We start from the raw sequence: 24,935 nt of genomic DNA, 5'->3' as shown, positions 1-24,935 counted from the left end.
GCTCTAACACACAGTAACGATGAAATGTGTGCTGTTCTCACATTCTTCCTCTGTATGTACACATAAACAACAAGGCAGGGAAATATAAAAGGAATTTATTTTATTGTTTGGGTACATTATTGTTCAGTGTACATGCTCACATCTGAAACAAACTTTACGTGCTTGATAACTCTCCCACCCGCAGACATCTACACGCCAATACGATTTATATTCATAGCGGCAAGTGCTATGTAGCTCCACATAGGGGACACAGGAAGTGACATAACACCTTCATGCGGCGTCAACCGCGTAGAAATTCACAGCCGCACCGGCAGAGCTCCAGAATATGCAACTCGGCCGGCTCACACGCGGACGCGCTTACAAGTGCGAGGGCCCGCCCAACGCTGCTTGCAGCTTTAATTTTTTTTTTTTTTTTTTTTTTTTTTTTTTTTTCTGCAAAGTAGGCCCAAATGACATGGCCTAAACATACTCGAAAACTCACCAAAATTTGCAAACATGTCAGAACCGGTGAAAAATTTCGTATTCTACAAGTTTCGCACATGGGCGTTGCAAAATGACTCGCTAGCGCCACCTAGAAAATTGGAAAAATTAGCCCCTCGTTCACGTTCAACCTACATCTACGAAATTTTCTGGGGACATGTATCATGTCAAGACGCACAAAAAAGCCTCAAGAACCCATAGCCTAAAGTCAACAGGAAGTCGGCCATTTTGAATTTTATGGCCATTTTTGGATGATTTACATACTTCGTACTTTAACGAACTCCTCCTAGGGATTTAGTCGGATCGACGTCAAATTTCTGCTGTGCCTTCTAAAGGCATTGACGATGAAAAGTTGTGCTATTTGCGCGTTTTCGTCAATGGGCGTGTCCGTGGCGTCGATGATTCGCTATGAAACAGGAAGTTGTTGTAACTTCAGTGTACATGCTCACATCTGGACCAAACTGTACATGTAGGATGAGAGTCCCGCCCTGAACACATGTACATGCCGACATTCACCCACAGTCATAGCGCCACCTGCTGGCAACAGAAAGTGACCTTTAACGAAGCAGCCCCCGCCGCACGTTTCACCTACGTGCACGAATTTTCTGTGGTACGTGTATCTTGTCCAGACGCACAAAAAAGCCTCTTGGAGCCATAGCCTAAACAACAGGAAGTCGGCCATTTTGAATTTTACGTCAAATTTTGGATGATTTACACACTTCGTACTTTAACGAACTCCTCCTAGGGATTTAGTCCGACCGACCTCAAATTTGTGCTGTGCCTTCTAAAGGCATTGAAGATGAAAAGTTGTGCTATTTGCAAGTTTTCGTCAATGGGCGTGTCCGTGGCGTGGCGTCAAAGATCAACTCTTCGCCATGACACGGAAGTTGTCGTAACTTCAGTGTACATGCTCACATCTGGACCAAACTGTACATGTAGGATGAGAGTCCCGCCCTGAACACATGTACATGCTGACATTCACCCACAGTCATAGCGCCACCTGCTGGCAACAGGAAGTGACTTTTAACGAAGCAGCCCCCGCCGCACGTTTTACCTACGTGCACGAATTTTCTGTGGTACGTGTATCTTGTCCAGACGCACAAAAAAGCCTCTTGGAGCGATGCCCTAAAATCAACAGGAAGTCGGCCATTTTGAATTTTACGTCAAATTTTGGATGATTTACACACTTCGTACTTTAACGAACTCCTCCTAGGGATTTAGTCCGACCGACCTCAAATTTGTGCTGTGCCTTCTAAAGGCATTGAAGATGAAAAGTTGTGCTATTTGCAAGTTTTCGTCAATGGGCGTGTCCGTGGCGTGGCGTCAAAGATCAGCTCTTCGCCATGACACGGAAGTTGTCGTAACTTCAGTGTACATGCTCACATCTGGACCAAACTGTACATGTAGGATGAGAGTCCCGCCCTGAACACATGTACATGCTGACATTCACAGACAGTCATAGCGCCACCTGCTGGCAACAGGAAGTGACTTTTAACGAAGCAGCCCCCGCCGCACGTTTCACCTACGTGCACGAATTTTCTGTGGTACGTGTATCTTGTCCAGACGCACAAAAAAGCCTCTTGGAGCGATGCCCTAAAATCAACAGGAAGTCGGCCATTTTGAATTTTACGTCAAATTTTGGATGATTTACACACTTCGTACTTTAACGAACTCCTCCTAGGGATTTAGTCCGACCGACTTCAAATTTGTGCTGTGCCTTCTAAAGGCATTGAAGATGAAAAGTTGTGCTATTTGCGAGTTTTCGTCAATGGGTGTGTCCGTGGCGTGGCGTCAGAGATCAAGTCTTCGCCATGACACAGGAAGTTGTTGTAACTTCAGTGTACATGCTCACATCTGAACCAAACTTTACGTGCTTGATAACTCTCCCACCCCGCTATGGAGGACCGATCCTGACACAGTCAGAAATAAATACAGAAATAAATAAATGCTCAATAAATAAATAAGCATCCAATTAAATACACAAAAAAATTAAGTAAATAAATAAATGTAGGTAGTAATTAAATTATACAAGGAGACATAAATGTATATATTTTAATTAGTGCCTTTACTTATTCACCTTTGTTATAATTACCTTATTTGTTTATTCAACTTTATTTATTACTAATTTTTTTAATGTATTTATTTATGTGTGTGTTTTAATATTTTTGTCTGTTTTATTCTTCCTTTGTATTTATTTACCTTATTTATTTTCACCCATGGTATTTATTTCTGCCTGTCTTAAATTTTGTATGCATTTCTGCCTCATTATGCAAATGAGGAGGGGCTGTGTCTCAAGGGGTCATCTTCTCTGCTATTGGTGGACCAGTCAGACAGGAGAGCTCCTACTCTGCCTGCAGACATCAACGATCTTGCCCCTCACACAGTCAGATGGCTTCCTTCAGTGCGCTGAGGTGTTTAACAACTCTGAAGACAATACTACCAGCAATGTCTTCCTTCTCTTTTCACGTAGAAGCACCGACAGACAGTGCTTTCAGTTTGCTGCATGCATGGACACAGAACTGCGGTATAGGGAGAAGCACACGGTCAGCTGGCTGCAGCTAAATCTGGAGTGCACTCGTATTCAATTCTGTATGGTAAATTCAGTTTTAACGGAGCAGAGCGAGCTGACAGGCAGAGTTAGAGACTTTTTCTGTCCGTTTCTCTCTTTACAAAGACGCATGTTGCAGTCAGAGTCTTCTCTGAGATGCGAGCACGACATACAACACAATTTATCAAATTACACAACGGATATACAGTATGAAAATAAGATTGATTGGATTATACTCACAGGAAGTATAAAACCTCTTACATGGGTCTATTAAAAGTAAAGTAACACAAAAATGTCAGGGAAATTACTTTACTTAGATTTAAGTACTGCAGTTGTACATTTGAAATACCTTCCTACCTTTCTGATAGGAAGCCTTCTTGAGGTGGTATAAAACATTTCTTCTTATATTCTGATTTGAGTTGTGGACAACTATGACCACATGAATTAAAAAAACATTTCACTGCCCAAGTCAGCTATAACACAAGTCTTGATCATCAGACTACATGCTGTACAGTATTTGTGGACAGATTTTGTCCCAGGATTTCTTATGCATTTCTTCTTCTTCGTTGCATGATTTAGAATAATAAGGTGAGAAATGGGTCTATTCTGAGTTCATCCTGCACTGCAGCAGCTAATAAAGTCCATTTAATCCCAAAAACGCTTTTCTTTTAGGCAGGCTGGAGCAGAAAACAACTCACCTTTCTCAAGTTGTACAGTAATGTCACATGTGTATGAAGGTGGATCAAAAGAGCTAATCTTAAATGTCAAAGTAGAGAGGAGCCTAGTAGGCCTATTTATTTTCATTCATTACACAATATGAATAAGCTATGCAGACAGTTGTAAAGAAAGAACATCTTTTTCTTCTGTTCTCTACTTGTTATAGTTACACAGTATTAGGGGTGTGGGCTGTATTAAAAGTATCCACTGTTCTCCCATGCTCTAACACACAGTAACGATGAAATGTGTGCTGTTCTCACATTCTTCCTCTGTATGTACACATAAACAACAAGGCAGGGAAATAAAAAGGAATTTATTTTATTGTTTGGGTACATTATTGTTCAGTGTACATGTTCACATCTGAAACAAACTTTACGTGCTTGATAACTCTCCCACCCCGCAGACATCTACACGTCAATACCGATTTATATTCATAGCGGCAAGTGCTATGTAGCTCCACATAGGGGACACAGGAAGTGACACATAGCACATTCATGCGGCGTCGGAAACGCGTAGGAAATTCACAGCCGCACCGGCAGAACTCCAGAATGTGCAACTCGGCCGGCTCACGCGCGGACGCGCTTACAAGTGCGAGGGCCCGCCCAACGCTGCTTGCAGCTTTAATTATTATTATTTATTATTATTATTATTATTATTATTATTAAAGCAGCAAAACAAAAAAATCTGTAGTTATAAACGTGACATGTCATGACAGAGGAAACTCTCTATAGGAAACAGAATCGAACTTTTAGATTCTGAAATAATTTAGTCGCTCTGATGGAGCTCAGGATTGATCATGAGGACGACTGCTTTTCTCTAGTTTCACTGTGTGAACCTGGACTGTGTGTGAGACCTTTGGATGTGAAGAACAACACAGAATTAACATTAGATGCATTTACAATGAAGTTAGGCTGCTGTGCCTCCTGCGTAAATACGCACAGTGTCTTTTATTACCATCGGAGTAATGCGCCCCTAAAATAAAATAAAAACTGTGAAATCACGCGCCGTTGATTTTATACCAGTTTTTTTTTTTTTTTGGTCAAGTGCAATCGCTTTCTGCTGTCCCAACAATATGCCTGACCACACCTCATTTTAAGACCAACCATGGCCTCACAGATGGGCGCCAATACATATGCTATTTAAATAACGTGCGCGCTGGGCGTGAAAATGACACCTGCGTCGGTTGGAAACTAGCAATGACACTTGAGCTGCACTTTGCGCCCACAGGTGTCATATACACTGGGGACGCTGGGGAAATGTCCCCACCACTTTTAAAATCGCTGATTTTTCCCCACCACTTTTTGAAAGCATTTGTTAAAAATGTTCTGAAAATAGTTTGCACCAAAAAGATAACTAACAAATGTAAATGCTTTGAGGAAAGTTTACTTGGACAATAAGTAAGCATGCAATCCAACTTAAAGAAGAAGAAGAAGAAGAAACAAGTGTGTATTGTCCAAAAAAAGTAACTTAAGCTAAAAAAACCCCAAGCAGCTGATTACTACATTATGTTACTCCCACATGTTCTATTTTTATATTGATGAATTGTCATTTGCCAGATATAAATGGGGACATTTCCACCATAAATTGTCTCCAGAATGCAGGACATTAAGTCATTAAGTGTTTAATGCTCCCATTTTATGGGGGAGGGGAATCCCCAGCTCATATATTTCAACATTTCCTGTCTCTTAAAAATAGTGTTAAAAATCATGCGTTGTCAACTTCTCCTGATCCAAGTGCTCCCACCACTTTTCAACACAAAGTGACACACTTGTTTGAGCTGCTTTGCGTCAGGTGCAAGATAGGGCCCAATATGTTTTGTGTGTAAAAATCCTAATTTGTACATAACTCGTTACTAAAGCTGTCAGATAAATGTAGTGACGAAAAAAGTACATTTCCCTCTGAGATGTGGTGGAGTAGAAGTAAAAAAGGGCATGAAAAGAAAGTACTCCTGTGAAATCCAGGTACAGGTAGACTTTAGTACTGTCCCACATTGGATTCAAGTCACACTCAGTGGTGGAGCAAGTATTTAGGTCCTTTACTTTAGTAAAAATGCTAATACCACACTGTAAAAAAAACTCTGTTAGAAGTACTCAAAGCAGTAAACTGTCCCCTGTGACATGTTATTACATTAATATTGCTCATGCATTCACGTAAAAACAGGATTTTATTGCTGTTGCAGCACATTTTCAACCAATATGTAACAGACTGCAACTAATAATTAATTTCATTATGGATTAACCTGCTGATTATTTTTTCTATAATTCAATTGATTGATTGTTTGGTTTGTAATGATAGTGAGAAATGCCGTCACAATCACCCAGAGCCCAAAGTGACACCTCAGAAATCAAACAGACAAACAAACAGGCTGCAGAACCTGAGAATCACCATGTCTTCAGGTTTTCTTCAGTATCAGAGTATAGATGTCTGTACATCCATGGGCACCGTGCAAAACGGAAGTGCTGATAGCTAATTCGGCACACTTTTAATGGTGCCAACTTGCCAAACTGTGAACAAAGATAGGGTAAAAGAAATGATGCATAAATTTGAACCCACCGCTAAAAGCTCACTGAAGTTAGAGCAGGATTCTCCTCCAAGACAAAGAATAATAAAATACTAAATTGACATATTATACATTTTTGGGAGATTTTCTATCTGTCTTATAAAATAAGTATGTATATGCGGTTTAAATTTATGGATCACATTAATTTCTGATTGTGGTTTTACATGGCACAGAATTTAATGCAGCTGCGTCGCTACATTTTAGATGCAGGTATAGAGAAATACAGATACAGTACAAAAGACATAACAGGACAAATGACTCAAAGAAACACTTTTATTTTTGGTAAATAGTGTTTAAAAAAGTGCGTAGTTAAAAATGAAATAGAACATGGACAGGGTTGAACAAATGTTTCAGATGAGACGAGCAGCAACATAGGAGTCTATTGTTCATGCTTTCACAATTTACACAGGACAAAATAATAAGTCTAAATTCAACTTCTTCATGTGAACAGTGAAGGGGCATCATGACAAATCTGAGAGGCACTTAACATTCATTTGTCTGATGTTAGTGGCTTTATCCCTGCAGAGTTTACGCCTCCGAAACCAGACTTACAAAATAAAAATGCTCCATCAATACATCACAAATGCCCGGTGATACAGTGCAATCTAATAATTAATCTAAACTAGCACCATTTATCCAGTAAAGATCAACATTCAGGGTCTGCCAAATGAGTTTTTAAGCACACACAGCTTAATTCAATGCCCCCCTCACAGTGATCAAATCTGCATTACCTTTGATCACGATTAAAAATACAATATAAATAAAAAAATATAAAATATGTATATTGAAAACAAAAAAAAACACTGTAGGAATCTTCACATTTAGCTTACTTCACATGCACATAACATAACTTTAACAAATACTCAATGAGAAGTTTGATGCTTTACAGTGTTGGGTCAGTGTGTTTTAAAGATTAATTTAACCTGTATATAGCTTGTGCATAATGTGCATGTGCCTAATACTGTCCCATTTTAAAGGGAATAGTTTGACATTTTGAGAAATATGCTTATTCACTTGCCAAGAGTAAGATGAGAAGATCAATAACACTGTGTTCATCAGTTAAATTTGAACAGCCGGGGGAGCTTAACTTAGATTAGCATGGAGAGTGGAAATTTCCATTTTATGCTACTTTATACTTCTACTCCACTACATATCAGAAAGAAATATAAATTTATCGGTTACACCTGGTTAATTTTCAAAAAATATTTTGCATGTAAAATATATTATAAATAACATTTCAGATTTCTATGAGTGGTTAGCAGCATATTTCCCTTCTAAACTTTGCACATGGTTTTATTTGAGTAATTGTTTTAAAATGATCCAATATTTCACACAAAATTCAAACATTAGAAAAATCCAATGTGTATCAGAGTTTAGTTTTTTTCTTCTTTCCTTTCCCAATTAATCATCTCACGACCCTTCAGATTGTGACAAGTTCTTCTTACACATTGATGCATCAGTATTAGCAATCTAATATTGTCATCATACTGTATATTTTCTTTTTTAAAGTAGGATTCTGAAAGCAAGTAAGTTACCTTTAGAAAGAGCCAGGCTGTTTCCCCCTTTTTATGCTAAACTAAGCTAGCTGACTGCCTGCATTAGCATAATTTTTAGCATACAGACACGAGAGTGGTATCAATCTTCTTATCTAACTCTCGACATGAAAGCAAATAACAGCATTTCCCAAAATGGGAAAAGTGGAACTATTCTTTTACCTATTCACTTCTAGCTGATAGCCGTTGTGGCATAAAATGAACATATAATGATACTTAGCTTTTGTGATATTTCACATTGATTGGCAAGTGCAAACTGCTACTCTTAATATATAATATATATACTATAATATAGTGTAGTGAAGACCATTTTGTTGCTGTTGTATAAAAGCTTTTGGTTTATCTTAGTAAAAAACTTAAAACTAGCATTACTGCTGTGATCAATACAGTCATATAATGCAGAGAAGGGTATTGCTTGAGTGTACTTCTTACTATGCATATTCTGTTAGTATCTATTACAAAATTAGATATTAGAGGTTAAACCCATCATGGTTTTAATAAAGTTAATAGTGACAATGCAAACATGGTAATCTTTAGCAGGTATTGAGAGCCCAAGTCCCTTCTTTCCGCCTCCTTATTTTAGACAAAATATGTACAGTAGTCAATGAGAGATAACATTTAGTTTTGTGTGAAACCATTAATTGAACTACATCTTTTATCTTGCACAATATATGCTGGCATCATGCTTATGCTGTTATGCTAAGCTAATGCTTATTGCTTGGTTGCTTCTTGCTAAGTAACTTAGCTATGTTCCATGCATAAATGTTTCTCACCTGATGTGTTTAATCGAACAACTCATTCTTTGACGTTAGCTTCAGCGATGTTAGCTTCAGTCATTGAGAGAAAACGTTATGACCTCACATATTCAACTTTTGGGTTTGTGGTCTTTGTATTTTCACAGTCTTGTGCTTCAAGAGTTTTATGTGTAATTATATTTTAAATTGGTGCTAATTAGCAGAGTTTCAGGAGTGGGACCACACATCAAGCGCGTCATCGCTAGCATTTCCATAAATACCCACACGTCCTAAGTCCTCCCCTTCGCCCACATATCCTGCATCCCTTCCTCCCTCCCCTTCGCCCTCGTATCCTGCATCCCTTCCTCCCTCCCCTTCGCCCTCGTATCCTGCATCCCTCCCTCCCACCCCTTTCTCTGTCCTGCCTCCTGATCTCCTTCCTCCTCTCCATATTTATTGGGGTCTGTTGTGCCCGGGTGTTACGGCGGATTTCCCTATCGTAGCTTCCCCACAACGCTTTCTAATGTCTATTCAGCTACTGCAAGCTTCATACATCTTCTGTTTGTTACTCAATAAATCATTTAATCATACCTGTTGATCGTGGTCCTTGCTTGTGAAATGTGTAATTCAGGGTACATTTCAAATAGGATCAAAAAATTAGTGGTTTCTCACCGTTGACTACCATAAATATATTTTCCCGGAAGGGGAGGGAGGCTCTTAATAAAGTTTGCCTAGTTTACAATTTTAGTTTAGCCTGTTAGCATGCTGACACATGTGAATTAGCACTAAACACAAAGTATAGCTGAGGATGATCAGGAATTTGATCATAAACCAAAGTAAAATTAAAATTTTGACCTGATGATGGTGCTAGATGAAAAGTCTGCAGATCACCAAAGTAATTGCAATTCACCCTGAGGGGAATATAAATGTTTGAACCAAATTCCATGGCAATACATCCAGCAGTTGTTTAGAAATGTTACTGAAAAGCAAAAATGTCAACCTGCTGGTGTAAAAGCCAATGGATCACTAAAATCAGTAGGATTCATCCTCTGGGGATCAAAGTGGTGGACTGACTGACACTGCTTGCCCAGGAGCCACGCTAGTCAGCGTAATGGATCACAGAAATAATATTTATCCCTAAATAGATTTTTTTGTTACGGTTAACTTGATAAATAAAGAGAAAAAAATAAAGCTCAGCACCGATGTGAGCATGTGATGATGTTGCGGTCATTTATGGTACTTGGGCACAACACAGACGCAGGCCACAGCGACTTTCATATAATAATGTTTCACCGCATATTTTTTTGGTTCACCTGAGCACTGAATCTTCTTCAGGACCTTCACCAAAGCATACACAGGCACAGAGTTGTAGTCATTATCTTCACGATGGTTGATGATGCAGCCTCGGCAAAGGCACTTTGCAACGACGATCTCATGTGGGATCCTGTCCAGGTCTTGGTCTAGGCTAAAAGAAACAGACAGAACAGACATCAGCAACTCCCATGCCAATCAATAAAGATGCTCTGGACTACTGTTTCTTAAAGCTGTGTATATAATAATTTAATCTTCTGTGATACGTGCTGCAGGGCACATTTCCTCTAAATCATGATAAAACACTGAACTTTTAATTTATATTATTTACAAGTCTTATAATCACATTTCCATTAAGCTTGGGCAATCTTTTCTATTTTAATATCATATATTCCAGTACTTGAGGTACAAAAGAATTGGTGCCAATATTTTCCAACCCCCCATACTATCCTCAAGCTCATGGAGAAACTAGTATAAATTACTGTTAGTAAATATAACATTAAATACAAAGTATGTATTATATCACGTTAGTATTATATTAATATATTTACAGGTCACACATTATTTGGACAGTCTGCCTACAGATATTCAAACAGTTTAATAGTTGAGATTCAACAATTTAACCGTTTCACAAATAGCCGTGTTGACAGCATTGTGTTAAGAAAATGCACTGAACAAAATTATAAATGCAACACTTTTGTTTTTGCCCCCATTCATCATGAGCTTAAAGCTAATACTTTCTCTATGTACACGAAAGGCCTATTTCTCTCAAATATTATTCACAAATCTGTCAGAATCTGTGTTAGTGAGCACTTCTCCTTTGCCCACCTGACAGGTGTGGCATATCAAGATGCTGATCAGACAGCATGGGTATTGCACAGGTGAGCTTTAAGCTGGCCACAATAAAAGGCCACTTGAAAATGTGCCCAAGGACCCACAACACAAATTAGACCACGGAACCCCTTCTCATCGATCTTTTGGCTTTAGGTGTTTCTTTACAGAAAGTGACTAAAACCCATGACCACAACAGTCATGTAGTTAGAGTCATACAGTCAATAGTCAGACATTCAGTGTCAGGGAGACGCTACAGGAGTGTGAAATCGAGGACAAAAAGACAATGAAGCAGCTTCTACACACGGGTCATCAAACACTACTTTTGACTTTCTGCCCTGTCAGTAGCACAACGCACAGAGCCTCACCTTCTGCACTCAGGTTTCTGCTTCCACTTAATCTACTCTGCTGCATTGAATTCTGTCATTGTGTTACTTATGGATGGAATAATAGTGAAAATACATTTTTATTCCCCTGGAACCCCCTCAAGGACCCCACTGTATCCCAAATTATTAAAGCTACCACAGTAGCTGACAAAACAATCTAGCAATGAAAGACTAAAAAACTGGGGTTATACTGCTACATGATGAGCTTGTTGAGAGGCAGGTATAAGTAATCAGCAGATACCGGGCGCCACGCCCACAACTCACCTACACAGACACAGACAGACCGGGGAAGGGAAAACCACAGGTGTGACATAATATCTAAACAAAACAGGAAACAAAACGCTGGGTTTTCATATTTCCATTTCAGGAAGTTGGCCACCAGAGAGGCCAACGTGAAGGAAGCCAATAATAGTTTATTATAAGCTAATTTCTTTCATCTTCGGTAACTCTTTACTGAATGAAATGATGAACAATCCTGAGAATATTTGTGTTTTATATTCTGTAATATTGTGTATTTCTGCATTGATATTGTTGATGTGTTTTATATGGGAATGTAATGTTTTGCGAAGACTGGTTTAGTTGAGTCTGTTTCTTAGTTTGTTACATGTGGTTTGATTTGGTCGGCTTTTCTGAAGTGAAAGGTTTGGATTAATTATCTTTTATCATAAAAACCTGCACATAACTGGCACCTGCCCAGGGCCAGAAGAGAGACCCCTCTAACCCATGCTTACCTCCTGACAAACAATTTTATATTTCTCCTCTATCAGTTTCTAAAGTCCATAGAGCTCTTCAGGAATTAAACACAAAAAAGTCTGCTGGTCCTGATAAACTTGATCCCTTCTTTCTAAAGTTAGCAGCTGACTTTATTGCAGAGCCTCTATCTTATATCTTTAATGTGACATTTATTGAAAATGATATCCCTAAAGTATGGAAGTCAGCCCATGTTACACCCCTATTAAAAGGGGTCGATCCCTCTATTTTAAACAACTATAGGCCTTTTTCCAAACTGTGTGTTTTAGCCAAGCTCCTTGAACCCTTGGTTGGTGAGCAGCTAAAGGAATCTTTAAATTCAAATGATGTCTTATCCCCCTTTCAATCTGGTTTTAGGAAACAACACAGCACCATATCTGCAGCATTGAAAGTGATAAATGATATTGTTGGGACACTGGATAGCAAGAAAATGTCCGCTGCACTGTTCATAGATCTTTCAAAAGCTTTTGATACAGTTGATCACTGCATTCTGGCACTTAGACAACTGAGCATTGGCATTCAGTAGATTGGTTTGCAAATTATCTGTCAGGTAGAACCCAAAGTGTTCAGATGGCTGGCTCTTTCTCTTCCTTTTTGCCCATTTCCAAGGGGATTCCTCAAAGCTCAGTACTTGGGCCCATATTGTTTTCAATTTATACAAACAATCTTTGTGATTATCTATCGAATGCTGTGTATCATTTTTATGCTGATGATACTGTTATTTACTGTACTGCATCACAAGCCCTTGATCTTTTGCAGTCTGCTTTCAATATTGTTCAGAACCGTTTAAAACAGCTTAAGTTGGTCTTAAATGCAGAAAAGACCAAAGCAACTTCCAGTTAATACTTCAAGCATCTCAACTTTTGAAGGAAATGAAAGTGAGTTGGTTAACAGTTCTAAATATTTAGGTATAATCATGGATTGTAAACTGTGTTTCAGAACTCATATTAGCAACCTGGTTTCTAAGCTCAAGACAAAGCTTGGCTTTCTCTACAGATCAAAATCATGCTTATCCATTCACGCTAGAAAATACCTGGTGACGGCCACTTTTCTTCCCATATTAAATTATATATATATTTATGAATGCTTCTGCCCAATGCCTACAGAAATTGGATGTTGTGTATCATTGTGCATTGCGTGTTTTCACTGGCTGTAATTATAGGACATATCATTGTACCCTTTACTATAAAGCTAAATGGCCCTCTCTTTATTCAAGAAGGTACACTCACTAGCTGTGTTTCATCTGTAAGGCACTTCTTGGACTAGCACCTACCTATTTGAGTATGTTTTTAACAAGTACTCACGGCCATTATGGATTACATTCAAAGGACGTCCTACACTTGTTGGTCCCCCGTGTCCGAACAGAATTAGGTAAAAAAGACTTCATGTTTGCTGCAGCTTCTGCTTGGAACCCTCTTCAGAACTCGGTGAAACTGACTGGCCTTATTTTCTTATAGACAGTTTGTTTCAACTCTGAAGGATATGGAGCAGGTGAACATTGGTCAGTGTTGCTGTTTATAAAGTTGTATTCTAACTTATTCAACACAGAGGCTTGTGTTATATGTATGTGTACTTGATGTTTTTTATATGTTGGAAACTGTTCTTTGTGTTCTTATATGCTGCGTCTTGGCCAGGTCTCTCTTGCAAAAGAGATTTTAATCTCAATGAGACTCACCTGGTTAAATAAAGGTTAAATAAAATAATAAAATACATCCCTTTGCTCTGGGTCAGACGCCCGAAGCTACCCTAGGCAGCAGGTCTCTGCATATGTGTTATAGTACTTCTCTGTTTGTTCTCTTTTAATAATTTAATAAATTCTTCAGAGACAATGGCTGGTTGTTACTCAACTATTTGCTTAATCCCTCACCAGGAAGATACAATTTACTCAACACTCGTTCTGTGCAAAAATTCATTCTTATAATTCATGAATGAGCAATCGAAAGACTAGCCGGCAGATTAATCTGTAATGAAAACAATCATTAATGCAGCCATAATTACTACTTTTACTTACAGTAAGTAAAGGAAGGAAAGGAATGAGGAAAACAGCTTAGTAAATTCACTCAAGTATTATTACTATTTTGAGGTACTTTACTTAAAAATGTCCATTTTCATCTGATTTATACTTATATTTCCACTAAATATCACAGGGAAATATTGTACTTTTTACTGCTGTTTATATAAGATAAGATCAACCTACCCAGCAGATAAAATATACTTTTACTTTTGGTACTGTAAGTATATTTTGATGCTGTTACTTTTGTGTGGGTTACTAGAGTCTCCAAAAGTAGAATGGGAGCCAGAGCGTTCAGCTACCAAGCTCCTCTCCTGTGGAGCCAGGTTAGAGAGATATATAAGTGACATTCCATCAAACTAATTTTGACAGCTACTTCCGGCTACTTCCGGTCCCCTCTCTGTGGTATCAGGTCAGTAGTGTGAATAGTACCCTCTGGATTTCTGGTTTTTATAGAAGTAAGAAAAAAAAACAAATACGAACCCCCTCAGAGCTTTGCTGCGTGGGGAGTCTAAAGGTCAGCTAATACCCAGAGGGGCAGTAGTCGATTTTACTCACACTAGATGTCTCAGGAAGAGTTGATCTTTTGTCCAGCTAATAGTCTAGACTGAAAGGAATCAAATTTAGTCATGCCGGTGTCTCAGTAAGTTTGATTTAACCAAGAAGAGATGATCTTTTGTCCAGCTAATACCCAGAGGGGCAGTAGTGACTCGCACCAGATGTCTCAGCAAGCCTGATGCTTCTCAGGTCTTCACTCTCTAAGTCTGCTCTCCGTCTGATAAAAATAGATTCCTGTTTCGAAAACAAACTCTGTCTGATAAAACCAGACTGCGTTTTTAACAACTGGAGTCTGGGGTTATAGATAACTCTATTCCATCGTCTACAAGATTACCTGAAGATGCTAATGACAGCTCAGGGACACAGTAGTGGATGTCTCACAGTGGGAATCGTACCCGGGTCTCCCACACCAAAGACAAAGCATCTTATCTATGCTCCATCACCACCCCCATTGTATTTTCACAACTAGAATAAAGGTTTCACAAATCTGAAACTGTGTTTAAAAAACTTTAGCCTCTCTTGACAGCCCTAGGCATAGTGGATTTTAATCTGGACCTGGTTTAATGTGGTCTAGTATACATAAACATATAAATCATCCTTATTTATTTTTTTCTTCTTTTTGTGAATATTTACAAATAGAATAAAATGTTTCTCAGTGTTTAAAAAATACTCTCTGGGACACATTAGTCCAGATTTGACAGCAGGCTTCGTGATTTTTGATTTGGACCTTGGTCTAATGTGGTCTGCATGTAACAAAACAACGTAAAAATCATCCTTTTTGTAAATTTTAACAAGTAGAATAAAGGTTTCACATATCGGAAAACAGTGTTTTAAAGAAACTTTATCCTCTCTGGAATAATGTTGTCCGGATTTGACAGCATAGCCTAGTGCTGTTGTTTTTTTAATCTGGACCCTGGTCTAATGTGGTCTGCATGTAACAAAACAACATATGAATCTTCCTTTTAGCATTTTCACAAATAGAATAAAAGCTTTCAGAAATCTGAAACACTGTTTTAGCCTCTCTGGAATAATGTAGTCCGGGTTTGATAGCTCTAGGGACAGCACCGTGATTTTCTGAGCGCTTTTGTCCCCTTGCGGTCTCCGTAGCTGCACGCTGTGTTACGTACCTGTACGTCCACGGGGACAGGGAGCGTTTATTCATTTCGCCGCGGTGTGTTTGTTTGGCAAACTGCGCGCAGTCCAGCGCGTCCGGCTCCAAAACCGGGTTTTTAGAAATAGCCACATTGTCCCAGTGTTTCCTCCGAAACTTGTCAGTACGATTATTCAACTTGTCCTCGCTGATGCACCCGGACCTCGCAGCAGCAGCAGCAGCAGCAGAAGAAGGCTGGTCACTGAAGATCAGCAGCAAGCCGAAGGAGATCTATTAACATTAAAAAAAAAAACAATATTGTAAAACAACTCCTTAAAAAGCAACTCAAGCATGAAACTGAAAGTGCGCTCCCTCCGGCTTACCATTTGCAGACTGACCCATGCCATCCTGAAGCCGGGCAGTTTTCACTGTGACCAGCTGCTCCATCGGACCCGGTATATATACAGTATCCATCTTCAGAACCTGCTGCTGGAAACCCCTAAATCTCAGTATTTCCTTTAACTGAATCAGAGGGAGGGAGAACGAAATATCAGCATCTGACCCCGCCCGCCCGCGCTGGGCGGTGTGCTTAATCTGAGCATCACTGACATCAAAACATCTAAACTTAACCAAAAACATTAAATATTAGGTCAATGTCCCCTGACTGTGACTATTTACACAAGTAGGGGTAGCTTACTGGACTTCCAAATTAAAGAAGTAGTAGTACAGATTGGAGGTAGCCTGCTTTTATGTTTGATGGCACCTGCACTCCAGTCATCTCAGAGGAAAATATTGTTATGATTTGTACACTCAGAACATAGGAAGAGTTTATAAAATACGATGTTTAGTACAGCTGAAATTAATAGCCGATTAATCAATTCGTAGAAAATTAAATGACGATAGTTTAAGTAACTTTTCATATAATGTTGAGGTTTGGACACAACAAGCTTTGTGACGGTGTCCGGATGGCCTCTGGGTAACTGTGTCTTTACAAACCAACCAACCAGCAGATTGATCCAGAATGAAAATAATCACTAGTGCAGCCCAAAAGAAAATAGTTCTACAGCAGTAAAATCCTGCTTTTGCATGAATACACAAGGAATAATAATCTAAAGTGATAAAAATATATAATAGTACAACAGGCACAGGGGGCATTTTACTACAAGTAACATTTTAAATACAGGACTTTTACTTGTTCCAGAGTATTTGTTATACAGTGGGGTGTTAATACTTTTACTTAAGTAAAGATCTGAATTCTTCCTCCACCGCTGTCTCGCACGCAATAAGTCAGCTATTAAGTAGTAAAGTGCAGTTGGCTGCTTATTTTATATAAGAAAGGTGCTAAAGTTTATTATTATTTCTGACATTATCTCAGCGATTCTGTGTTTATTTGGTAATTATTTATTTAACAGCACACGGAGGTAATTCAAAGTGAATTACGGGGCAAAGAATGACATTTAAACAATAAGTAATAACCAGAATGAAATCAGTTAAGATGGGATTTTAAAAATGTTATATAATGAGTGGAAATTTAAAAAAAATATATATACTAATGAATAGATAAGTACAGTTGGAGTACAGTCACAAGTTGTAGGTTGCAGCTCATCATTTATTGAATTTATATATTATGCATCAGTCCAGCGACTGACTCTTCAAAGGTTCCCTGTGCTGCGGAAGACTTCTTGCCTCGTGCCTGTGCAAAAGACGCCACTTCCCTGTGGCTCCAAGGACGACAGACCTGTGGCACTGACCTCCCACATTATGAAGACCCTGGAGCTGGTCAGACTTCTACCTGGACCCGCTCCATCCCTGACAGGGAGTTGAGGTCGCCATCATCTTCCTGCTCAACCGCACCTACGCCCACCTGGCTGAGCCGGCGAGCACTGTGAGGGTCATGTTTTTTTACTTCTCCGGTGCATTCAACACAATCCGGCCGGCCCTGCTGGGTGAGAAGCTGACAGCGATGCAGGTGGATGCCCCCTCGTGTCCTGGATTGTTGAATACCTGACTGGCAGACCACAGTATGTGCACCTGCAACACTGTGTGTCAGACAGCGTGGTCAGTAACACCGGGGCCCCACAGGGGACTGTCCTTTCTCCCTTCCTCTTCACCGTCTACACCACAGACTTCAACTACCACACAGAGTCCTGCCATCTTCAGAAGTTTTTGTCACATGGTGCGAGCAGAACCACCTGCAGCTCAACATGACAAAGACTAAGGAGCTGGTTGTGGATCTAAGGAGAGCCAAGGCACCGGTGACCGGTGTTTCCATTTAGGGGGTCAGTGTGGACATTATGGAGGATTACAAGTACCTGGAAGTGCACGTGGAAAATAAACTGGACTGGGCCAAGAACACTCAGGAATGAGGCCCTCTACAGGAAGGGCCAAAGCTGCCTCTATTTTCTGCGGAGGCAGAGGTCCTTCAACATCTGCAGGACGATCCTAAGGATGTTTTATGTGTTTTATTTTTATTTTATGAGTCTGTGGTGGCCAGTGCTGTCCTGTTTGCTGTTGCATACTGGCAGCAGGCTGAGGGTAGCTTACGCTAACAGGCTCATCACACTGATCTAAGGCCAGTGACGCTGTGGGGGTGGAACTGGATTTTCTGTCGGTGGTGTCAGAGAGGAAGATGTCCAAGCTACATGTCATCTTGGACAGTGTCTCCTACCCACTCCATGACATGCTGCTCAAACACAGGAGCACTTTCAGTGCAAGACTCATTCCCCAAACCCCCACAAACTCTTCCACTCCTCCCTCTAAGTGTCTGACATACAGGCCTTAGTTAGTTATTAAACTGGACCTTATTATCTGTTTTGTGCAATAATTATCTGTTTAATTCTTTATGTGCAATATTCTCTGCTGCAATTCTGCAACTATTTATTCACTACTACTGTTCACCATAACACTTCCTTAATAATGTAAATATTGTATATATGGATGCAGCTTTTATTTTTCTTTAAATATATACTCTAATATCTATATATTTCCTTATCTACCAATTTTCTATTATTATTTCTATTCCTTTATGCTTTGATGTGCCATGTGTGCAACTGTGACACAAGAATTTCCCCTCGGGGATCAATAAAGTATTTCTGATTCTGATCGACAGATCCTCTGTCCTTCTGCCCCTAATGCTGTTTGCAAGAATCCACCGCTCCTGGGTCAAAACAAACCAATCAGAGCAGGTGTCTAACGCGGTGTCAATCACCGCTGTGTATGTTATTCCTCATCTACCCCCTCGAGAGTCTGTTTTTGGACAGTGATTCATTATTTTGTTGATGTAAGCACATTTCTGGTTTCTGTTTTTATCACATGATACTGCTGTTAAGTATCTAGTGTATTCAAATTTTGTGATTACAACTTCCCTAGGAATGTGAAACCCTCCTGTTTCTCCCCCACTTCCCCTCTTTTTATTGCAACATGACATTTAACAGCGCTTTCAGAGTTTTTAATTCCTCTTCTTTCCTGGGATCCAACAGAAAAGAAACACCCTGTGAACCTTGACCCGCAGCCAGAGTAGGTCACACAGCGCAGTGATGAAATGACAACGTCATTATCTCCTCCCCCTTCTGAAGTGGATACATATAAATGTTGGACAGCCTGTATTTAGAAACTCAGAGGAATCCCTCTCGTGTGCAGATTTAACATTTTAACTTCCTTCCTTCCTTGATGTGTGTATTTTTAATATATATAGACAATGATACTGTACCTGCACTGTAAGACATTTCAAGTAATGCAAGTTCACCTGCTTTCCTTAAAGATGCAAGTTAACTCAACTTGAAGATTGCATTTATTTTAACTCTATAACTATAATATAGTAGACTGAACTTTTTTTAACCGTTTAAACTTCATACTTTGAGTTAAAACAAACAATTATTTTACTTCAAGAAAACTTCCCTTAACTGGTCTAACGGAGTAGTTTCAAGTTAAAACAACTTAACCACATTTATACTACTTTCCATTTCATTCAGAGGATTTACTATAGTAGGACTAAAGCGCAACCCCCTCCGCTGGTTGCACTACAGTCCTTTTTTGTTTACCACAAAATACTGTATTTAGAATTTGAATTCATGACTTATCTGCAGTGTTTAATTAGTTGTTTATGTCCATGCTTCAACTTCCAAGGAAGGTACAAGGTTGTTTATTATTAGAAACAATACATAGCCTATAATTACGTGTTATACACCACAAACATGTCACAGTTCAATTTTTAGAATTTGCATCTGGTGTGAATGTCAACAGCAGCAACCAGATGATAATATGAAGGTTTCATCTTCACAATGAACAGTCTGACATTTGGGAAACAAGAGTCCATCTTGACTGCGTTTGAGCACTGTGCATCATTGATGTGACACACAGAGGCTCGGTTTGAAACGGACTAAACTGCTGTCTCAGAAGGTGTCTTAACAGGACAGAGAGGCAACGAGTGCCGGTTGAAACAGCTCGAACAATCTCTTCCTGTCTCCTAAGATGCCTTCAAACTGTCCCCGTAACAGCCGGTTCTGAAGGCAGCATCGATGGTGACTTGATGCTGCCTATTATCCATAAACCAGCGCGGCAGTGGCAGCTAACAGCAAATTGACAAACAAGCCAAATTCATACAATACAAATATGCATTTTTAAAAGTTTTTAGTATTTTTCTCGCTATGCAAACCGCCGCTACCAAACTCTTGCTTCGCTTTTGGGGCTGAAAGCACCATAATGCCTCCAGCAACATCTGTCAACTTTGGCTCTGGCCTCTGGAGGACAACAGACAGACAGACAAACAGAACAAACAAACAAACAAACACAATCTACCCCGTGCTAGTCTATCCCTGCTACGCCTGGAAGCAGGAAAGGCTAACAAACGCTTAGGACAACACAAACAAAACCATCAAGACAACAAACAAAGACCACGCCAGTGCAGATGTAGATTAAGAATAGTTTATAGCATGTAATGGAGCTGAGATGATACGAGAGGAATGGATTGGATGTCCGGAGGGAGGACTGAGGATGCAGGGATGGGACAAAGGGTCGAGGGATGAAGAGGCTAGGGGAGGAATCGGATCCGTAGCTGATGGAGGAGGAGGAGGTCGGTATCTGCTGGCGGGAAGATGGGCAAAAACAGGTGAGATTTAAGACTTTGTGTGGGGAGATGTACGGAGCTGCTGGTTCCTGTATGAGAGAGAGAGAAAGGAAAGGGGAAAGAGGAGGTTTGGGTCGGAGGGATTTGAAAACTGAGTCAAGGGAAGTGATTGGAAAAGGTGTGCTTAAGTGCTTGGTGTGTGGAAATGGGATAATGCGTTGTCTCAGTTCCAAAATCTATTTATAAAGCTTTATTTATTTTTAAAGTGGAGTTGGCTTCTATTAATAGTATTTTCAATTGCATACTTATTTAGAAATCATTAACCGGGGTCCTGTCTGAGTCCCTCTGGATCTGTGGCCAAGATCACAGGTGATTTCCTGTCTAGATTTCAGGCCTGTTTTTTACCGTAACGTGTCAAGGAAGCCAGGTAAGAAAATGCTGGGCATCGGAGGGGTTTTCCGCAGTTACATTATCATCTTGTAATGCAGTTATGAGTGTGAACAATTGCACATTATATTTCACAGCAACATTGTTTTGATTATTGTACTTGCATTTCATTTGCTAAGAATATGACATGTTCTGCCACTCCGCCTGCTTTCCAGTAACAGCTTTCCCTCACCTGGCCTCCTAAACCAATCACCCACCTGCTTCTCATTTCTTCTGTTAGTCCAGCCCCCTATATACCCGCCCCTTCCTTTACCCAGTTTTTTGCACTACGCTAAGCTTATCAGCATTCATTACTTGATTCCTGATTCTCTGTCTAATCCTTGTCGGTTAATCTTGATTTTTGGACTTGGATATTTAACTGATTTAAAGTTGTGCTTGTGGGTTCCTGCCTCTTGTGTGTCAGTGAACGTAACACAGTGTCTCTTTTACAGTGGTACCACAGGGAGGCTCCAAAGTCATCAGACATTTTTTAAATCCTACACATAGAGGCTTTTAAATCATGGAGCAATAGAAAGTAAATAAGACAATAAAAACTTGCTTTGACTTGTTTGACTGTTTACAAAACTTTCTAGTTGTCTGTGTGTCTGACTGGGCCAAACCAATACTTTCAATATGGAGGGGGGTGCACGAGCGGCCCCTCCCAATTTAGACTGATCTTTGTCTGATTTGCTCAACAGGGCCCATCAAAGAAGTTTACTTTCCATTTGGAGTGAGTTTAATCTCCAAAGGTTTTGTTGAGGCTGAGGTCAGCACTGGGTTGTGCGATAGGTGCAACAGAGGAGTGAGAGAAGGGACAGGAGGACAAGGAGGAGGAGAAGGTAAATGGAGCCAGACAAAACAGTGACAGATACAGGGCCAGTACAGGGCCAGTGTGTTTTTGGAATAAGAGAATGGATTATTCTTAAGTCATATTTATTACTGATGTTCTTCTCGTGCATGTGTGGCTGTACAATCAGGAAAAGCAGAGTGTCCAGCACAAGGGAAGCTGAGCCAGGGAGAGTCCTGCCCAGAGATTAAGATGAGAGATTTGATTTGTATGCTCACACATAGACACTGCTGTATTTTATGGGAATGTATTGTTTACATTATATATTTAAGTATATTTAAGTATTTTAGCCCTCTGACTGACTCAGGCTTGCTTGACCTGGTCTTGTTCAGTGCAGAGCTGCCTTGCTTACAAACTGAAGAGGCAGGTGCCTTCAGCATAATCAGATTCACTGTACACAACAAAACACTAATACGTTTTAAAATAACTGCAAAAAATATTTATGCCCGCCTCCAAAAGGGTGCTTGATTACAGTGTGACAAATATACTGTCTAAACAGTTTTTTTTGCTTGCATTAAAAAGACACAAAAATACCTTCATATCTACACTCCTATTGTCTTCCTAACGTCACCAAGACATCAAGGAATTTCTTAAACTCTACAAGTGAAGGCAAAAATAGTCTGATACCCTCGTGTTTCTGTCGCGTCTCAGATGTGGTGTCGGTTGTCGTTGGCATAGGTGTCATTTACACTGCTGGGGACATTTCCCCACAACTATTTGAAAGCATTTCTTAAATATTTTCTGAACAATGGCTTGCAACAAGAAATGTTAAATAACAAATTAATTTTTATATTTTAAATTAAAGTTTCCTTTTCTATCAATAAAGACATTTCCACCATAAATTAATGCAGGAAATTTAGTGTTTAATGCTCAAAATCTTCTGGGGGAGGAGACCCACACCCATATATACATACATACTCATATTTCATCATTGAATAAATGTGATAAATAAAATAGTGTTAAAATGTCTTCTCACCCTGTTCTCATGAACCCAATATTGTGCAAATACATCGGACCATTAGATTTAAATGTGATGTAGGTAATGCATTGGAGTGTAAACATCAGCAGATTGATCTGGTCAGATTTTAGGCCAATTAAAAATAACCTTGTAGGGAAAGAACATAGACACTAAGGGAAAGGCAGAGAAATAAATATTTTGGAACGAAGGAGGTTTGGGAAGATTTTAGTTTTGGCATTGCATGTGTTCATGCAATGCTGTCACTTTAATGTCCTCCGCCAAGTCTCATTAAACAATGCTGTCAAGTCTTCGTGAGTCTCCGAGAACACCTGACACCTGGCTCAATTTATTTCCACGACAGAATGCAGTTTGTCGTAAGCATGTGCACACATTTTTCATCTAGGTCGCGCACTGATACAAACCTGGAGTGTAAACAATCTACTGGTTCAAACAGAAGTCAAACAGGCTGCGGTAACTTCTGGATCCTTTGTGTCTGACATCAGACTTTTGTCGAAAATCCAGACAAGATGGGGAAATTCCTCGTGAACTTGCTCTCCAAGGTGCCAGCATCTGTTGAGGTTGCATCTTCCCCTAACGATCATCAAGGTTGGTTTTTTTTTTTATACTGGTCTGAATAAGCCTGTAACTTCGCTTCATTGTACAGGCTTTAGTTATGAGAGTGAGTGATATTTTGTTATTTTTTCTCTGTACAGGTATCTCTGTACCTGTCTGAGAATCTGGGTGCCTGAGGGTTTGCTAACCTTTGCCTCAGTCTTCAGGTCTGCCTGTTACCGGACACTCTGCTCAACCTGCCAGTCAGCCATGCGTTGCGTAAACAACCCCCTCTCTGGCCTGCCACTCTGTACACTGTGTGTCAATATTTAAACTGAACCGCCTGTTTCCATCTGCTTCTGGGTTTTAGCTACAAATCCTGACATGATGATCATACTATGGAGGGATCATCAAACTAAAATTGGGAACTTTGGGCTTTTTTCACTTTGCAAACCTATTACATGCACAAAAAAGATATATAAACACAATACAGGGAAAAACCCTAAAAACATAACCTCTTTATTATTGAGCTTGTTGGACAGTCAGAGGACAAGGTTTATTTATCTTTTAGTGAATTAATCTAAGTGAAACTTTCAAAGTGAGCTGGACAACAATAGTATACAGTCTCAGTGAATTATGTGACTCTGCACCTGAAGACAAATCTCTACCCAACACATTACAGTGACACGGATCTTGATTGGCTCTCACATAGCAGCCAACCATAAAGGTGCTTCTTACAATAATCATGTCAGTGGGATGATGCAACGTCACAGCAGTCTTCTTCCAGTCAGTATAAATGTTTGTCACCCGTATTTAGACACACAGAATGAACTCACTGTCAAATCTGGCTGGCATTTACTCACTAGTTGAGTCAACATCCTAATATGTCTGACAGTTTCAAGTTATTCAAGTTCAAGACTTATCATCAGATTCAATGCTTATACCACATAAAGTTGTCTCTAGCTGTTTCACACTATCATGACATAAATAATAATAATAATAATCCTTATTTGTAGAGCATTTTTCAAAAACAAGTTACAAAGTGCTTTAACAAGTGTAAAGAATAATACAAAAACAAAACAAAACAAGATAAGAGCATGAAAAATATAAAATTAGTAAAATACAATAAAATAAAAGGGATAAAATAAAGTCAAATAAGATCGGGAAAGGCTCTCCTATAAAAGTATGTTTTAAGAAGGGACTTAAAAGAGTTCACTGACTCAGCCGACCTGATTTCCTCGGCAGGCTGTTCCAGAGCCTCGGGGCCCTGACAGCAAACGCTCTGTCCCCTTTAGTTTTCAGTCGAGACTCTGGAACAGACAACAGACCTCTGCCCGAGGATCTCAAGGTACGTGCTGGTGCGTATAGGACTAAAAGGTCAGAAATATAACAAGGCGAGAGGCCATGAAGACCTTTAAAAGTGATCAATAGAATTTTAAAGTCAATTCTAAAACATACTGGGAGCCAGTGTAGTGAAGCTAAAATAGGAGTAATGTGGTCATATTTCTTTGTTCTGGTTAAAAGCCTGGCAGCTGAGTTCTGGACAGTCTGGAGTCGA

General features: G+C 39.7%; 1 protein-coding gene and 1 long non-coding RNA gene across 2 annotated transcripts; one reads left to right on the top strand and one right to left on the bottom strand.

Moving 5' to 3' along the window:
• Positions 1 to 9,015: 9,015 nt before the first annotated feature.
• LOC119890596 (interleukin-17C-like) lies at positions 9,016 to 15,936 on the bottom strand. Its single transcript, XM_038701924.1, has 3 exons — positions 15,928 to 15,936; positions 15,567 to 15,820; positions 9,016 to 10,057 (listed from the first exon to the last, which is right to left on the bottom strand). The coding sequence occupies exons 1-3, from the start codon at positions 15,934 to 15,936 to the stop codon at positions 9,820 to 9,822; spliced, it is 501 nt and encodes a 166-aa protein (XP_038557852.1). The 3' UTR covers positions 9,016 to 9,819.
• Positions 15,937 to 21,428: 5,492 nt separating this feature from the next.
• Positions 21,429 to 24,480, top strand: LOC119890787. The gene is made up of 3 exons (XR_005442305.1): positions 21,429 to 21,859; positions 23,229 to 23,431; positions 23,539 to 24,480. It is a non-coding gene; the product is annotated as an uncharacterized LOC119890787 (long non-coding RNA).
• Positions 24,481 to 24,935: the final 455 nt, after the last annotated feature.

This window comes from Micropterus salmoides, unplaced genomic scaffold (assembly GCF_014851395.1).
Source record: "Micropterus salmoides isolate LMB-PRFRI ecotype aquatic unplaced genomic scaffold, ASM1485139v1 Ms_hic_scaffold_6, whole genome shotgun sequence".
In the NCBI taxonomy this organism is placed as follows: Eukaryota; Metazoa; Chordata; class Actinopteri; order Centrarchiformes; family Centrarchidae; genus Micropterus; species Micropterus salmoides.
Note: the sequence above shows the minus strand (reverse complement) of the source record. Positions and strands in the feature narration are given on the sequence as shown.

What these genes read in the sequence shown, in the direction of transcription:
- LOC119890596 (XM_038701924.1), bottom strand. An exon ending in CTGTCCCCGTGGACGTACAG is followed by an intron (nt 10,058 to 15,566) that starts GTACGTAACACA and finishes TGTTTCTTTTAG; the next exon opens with CCTAGACCAAGACCTGGACA.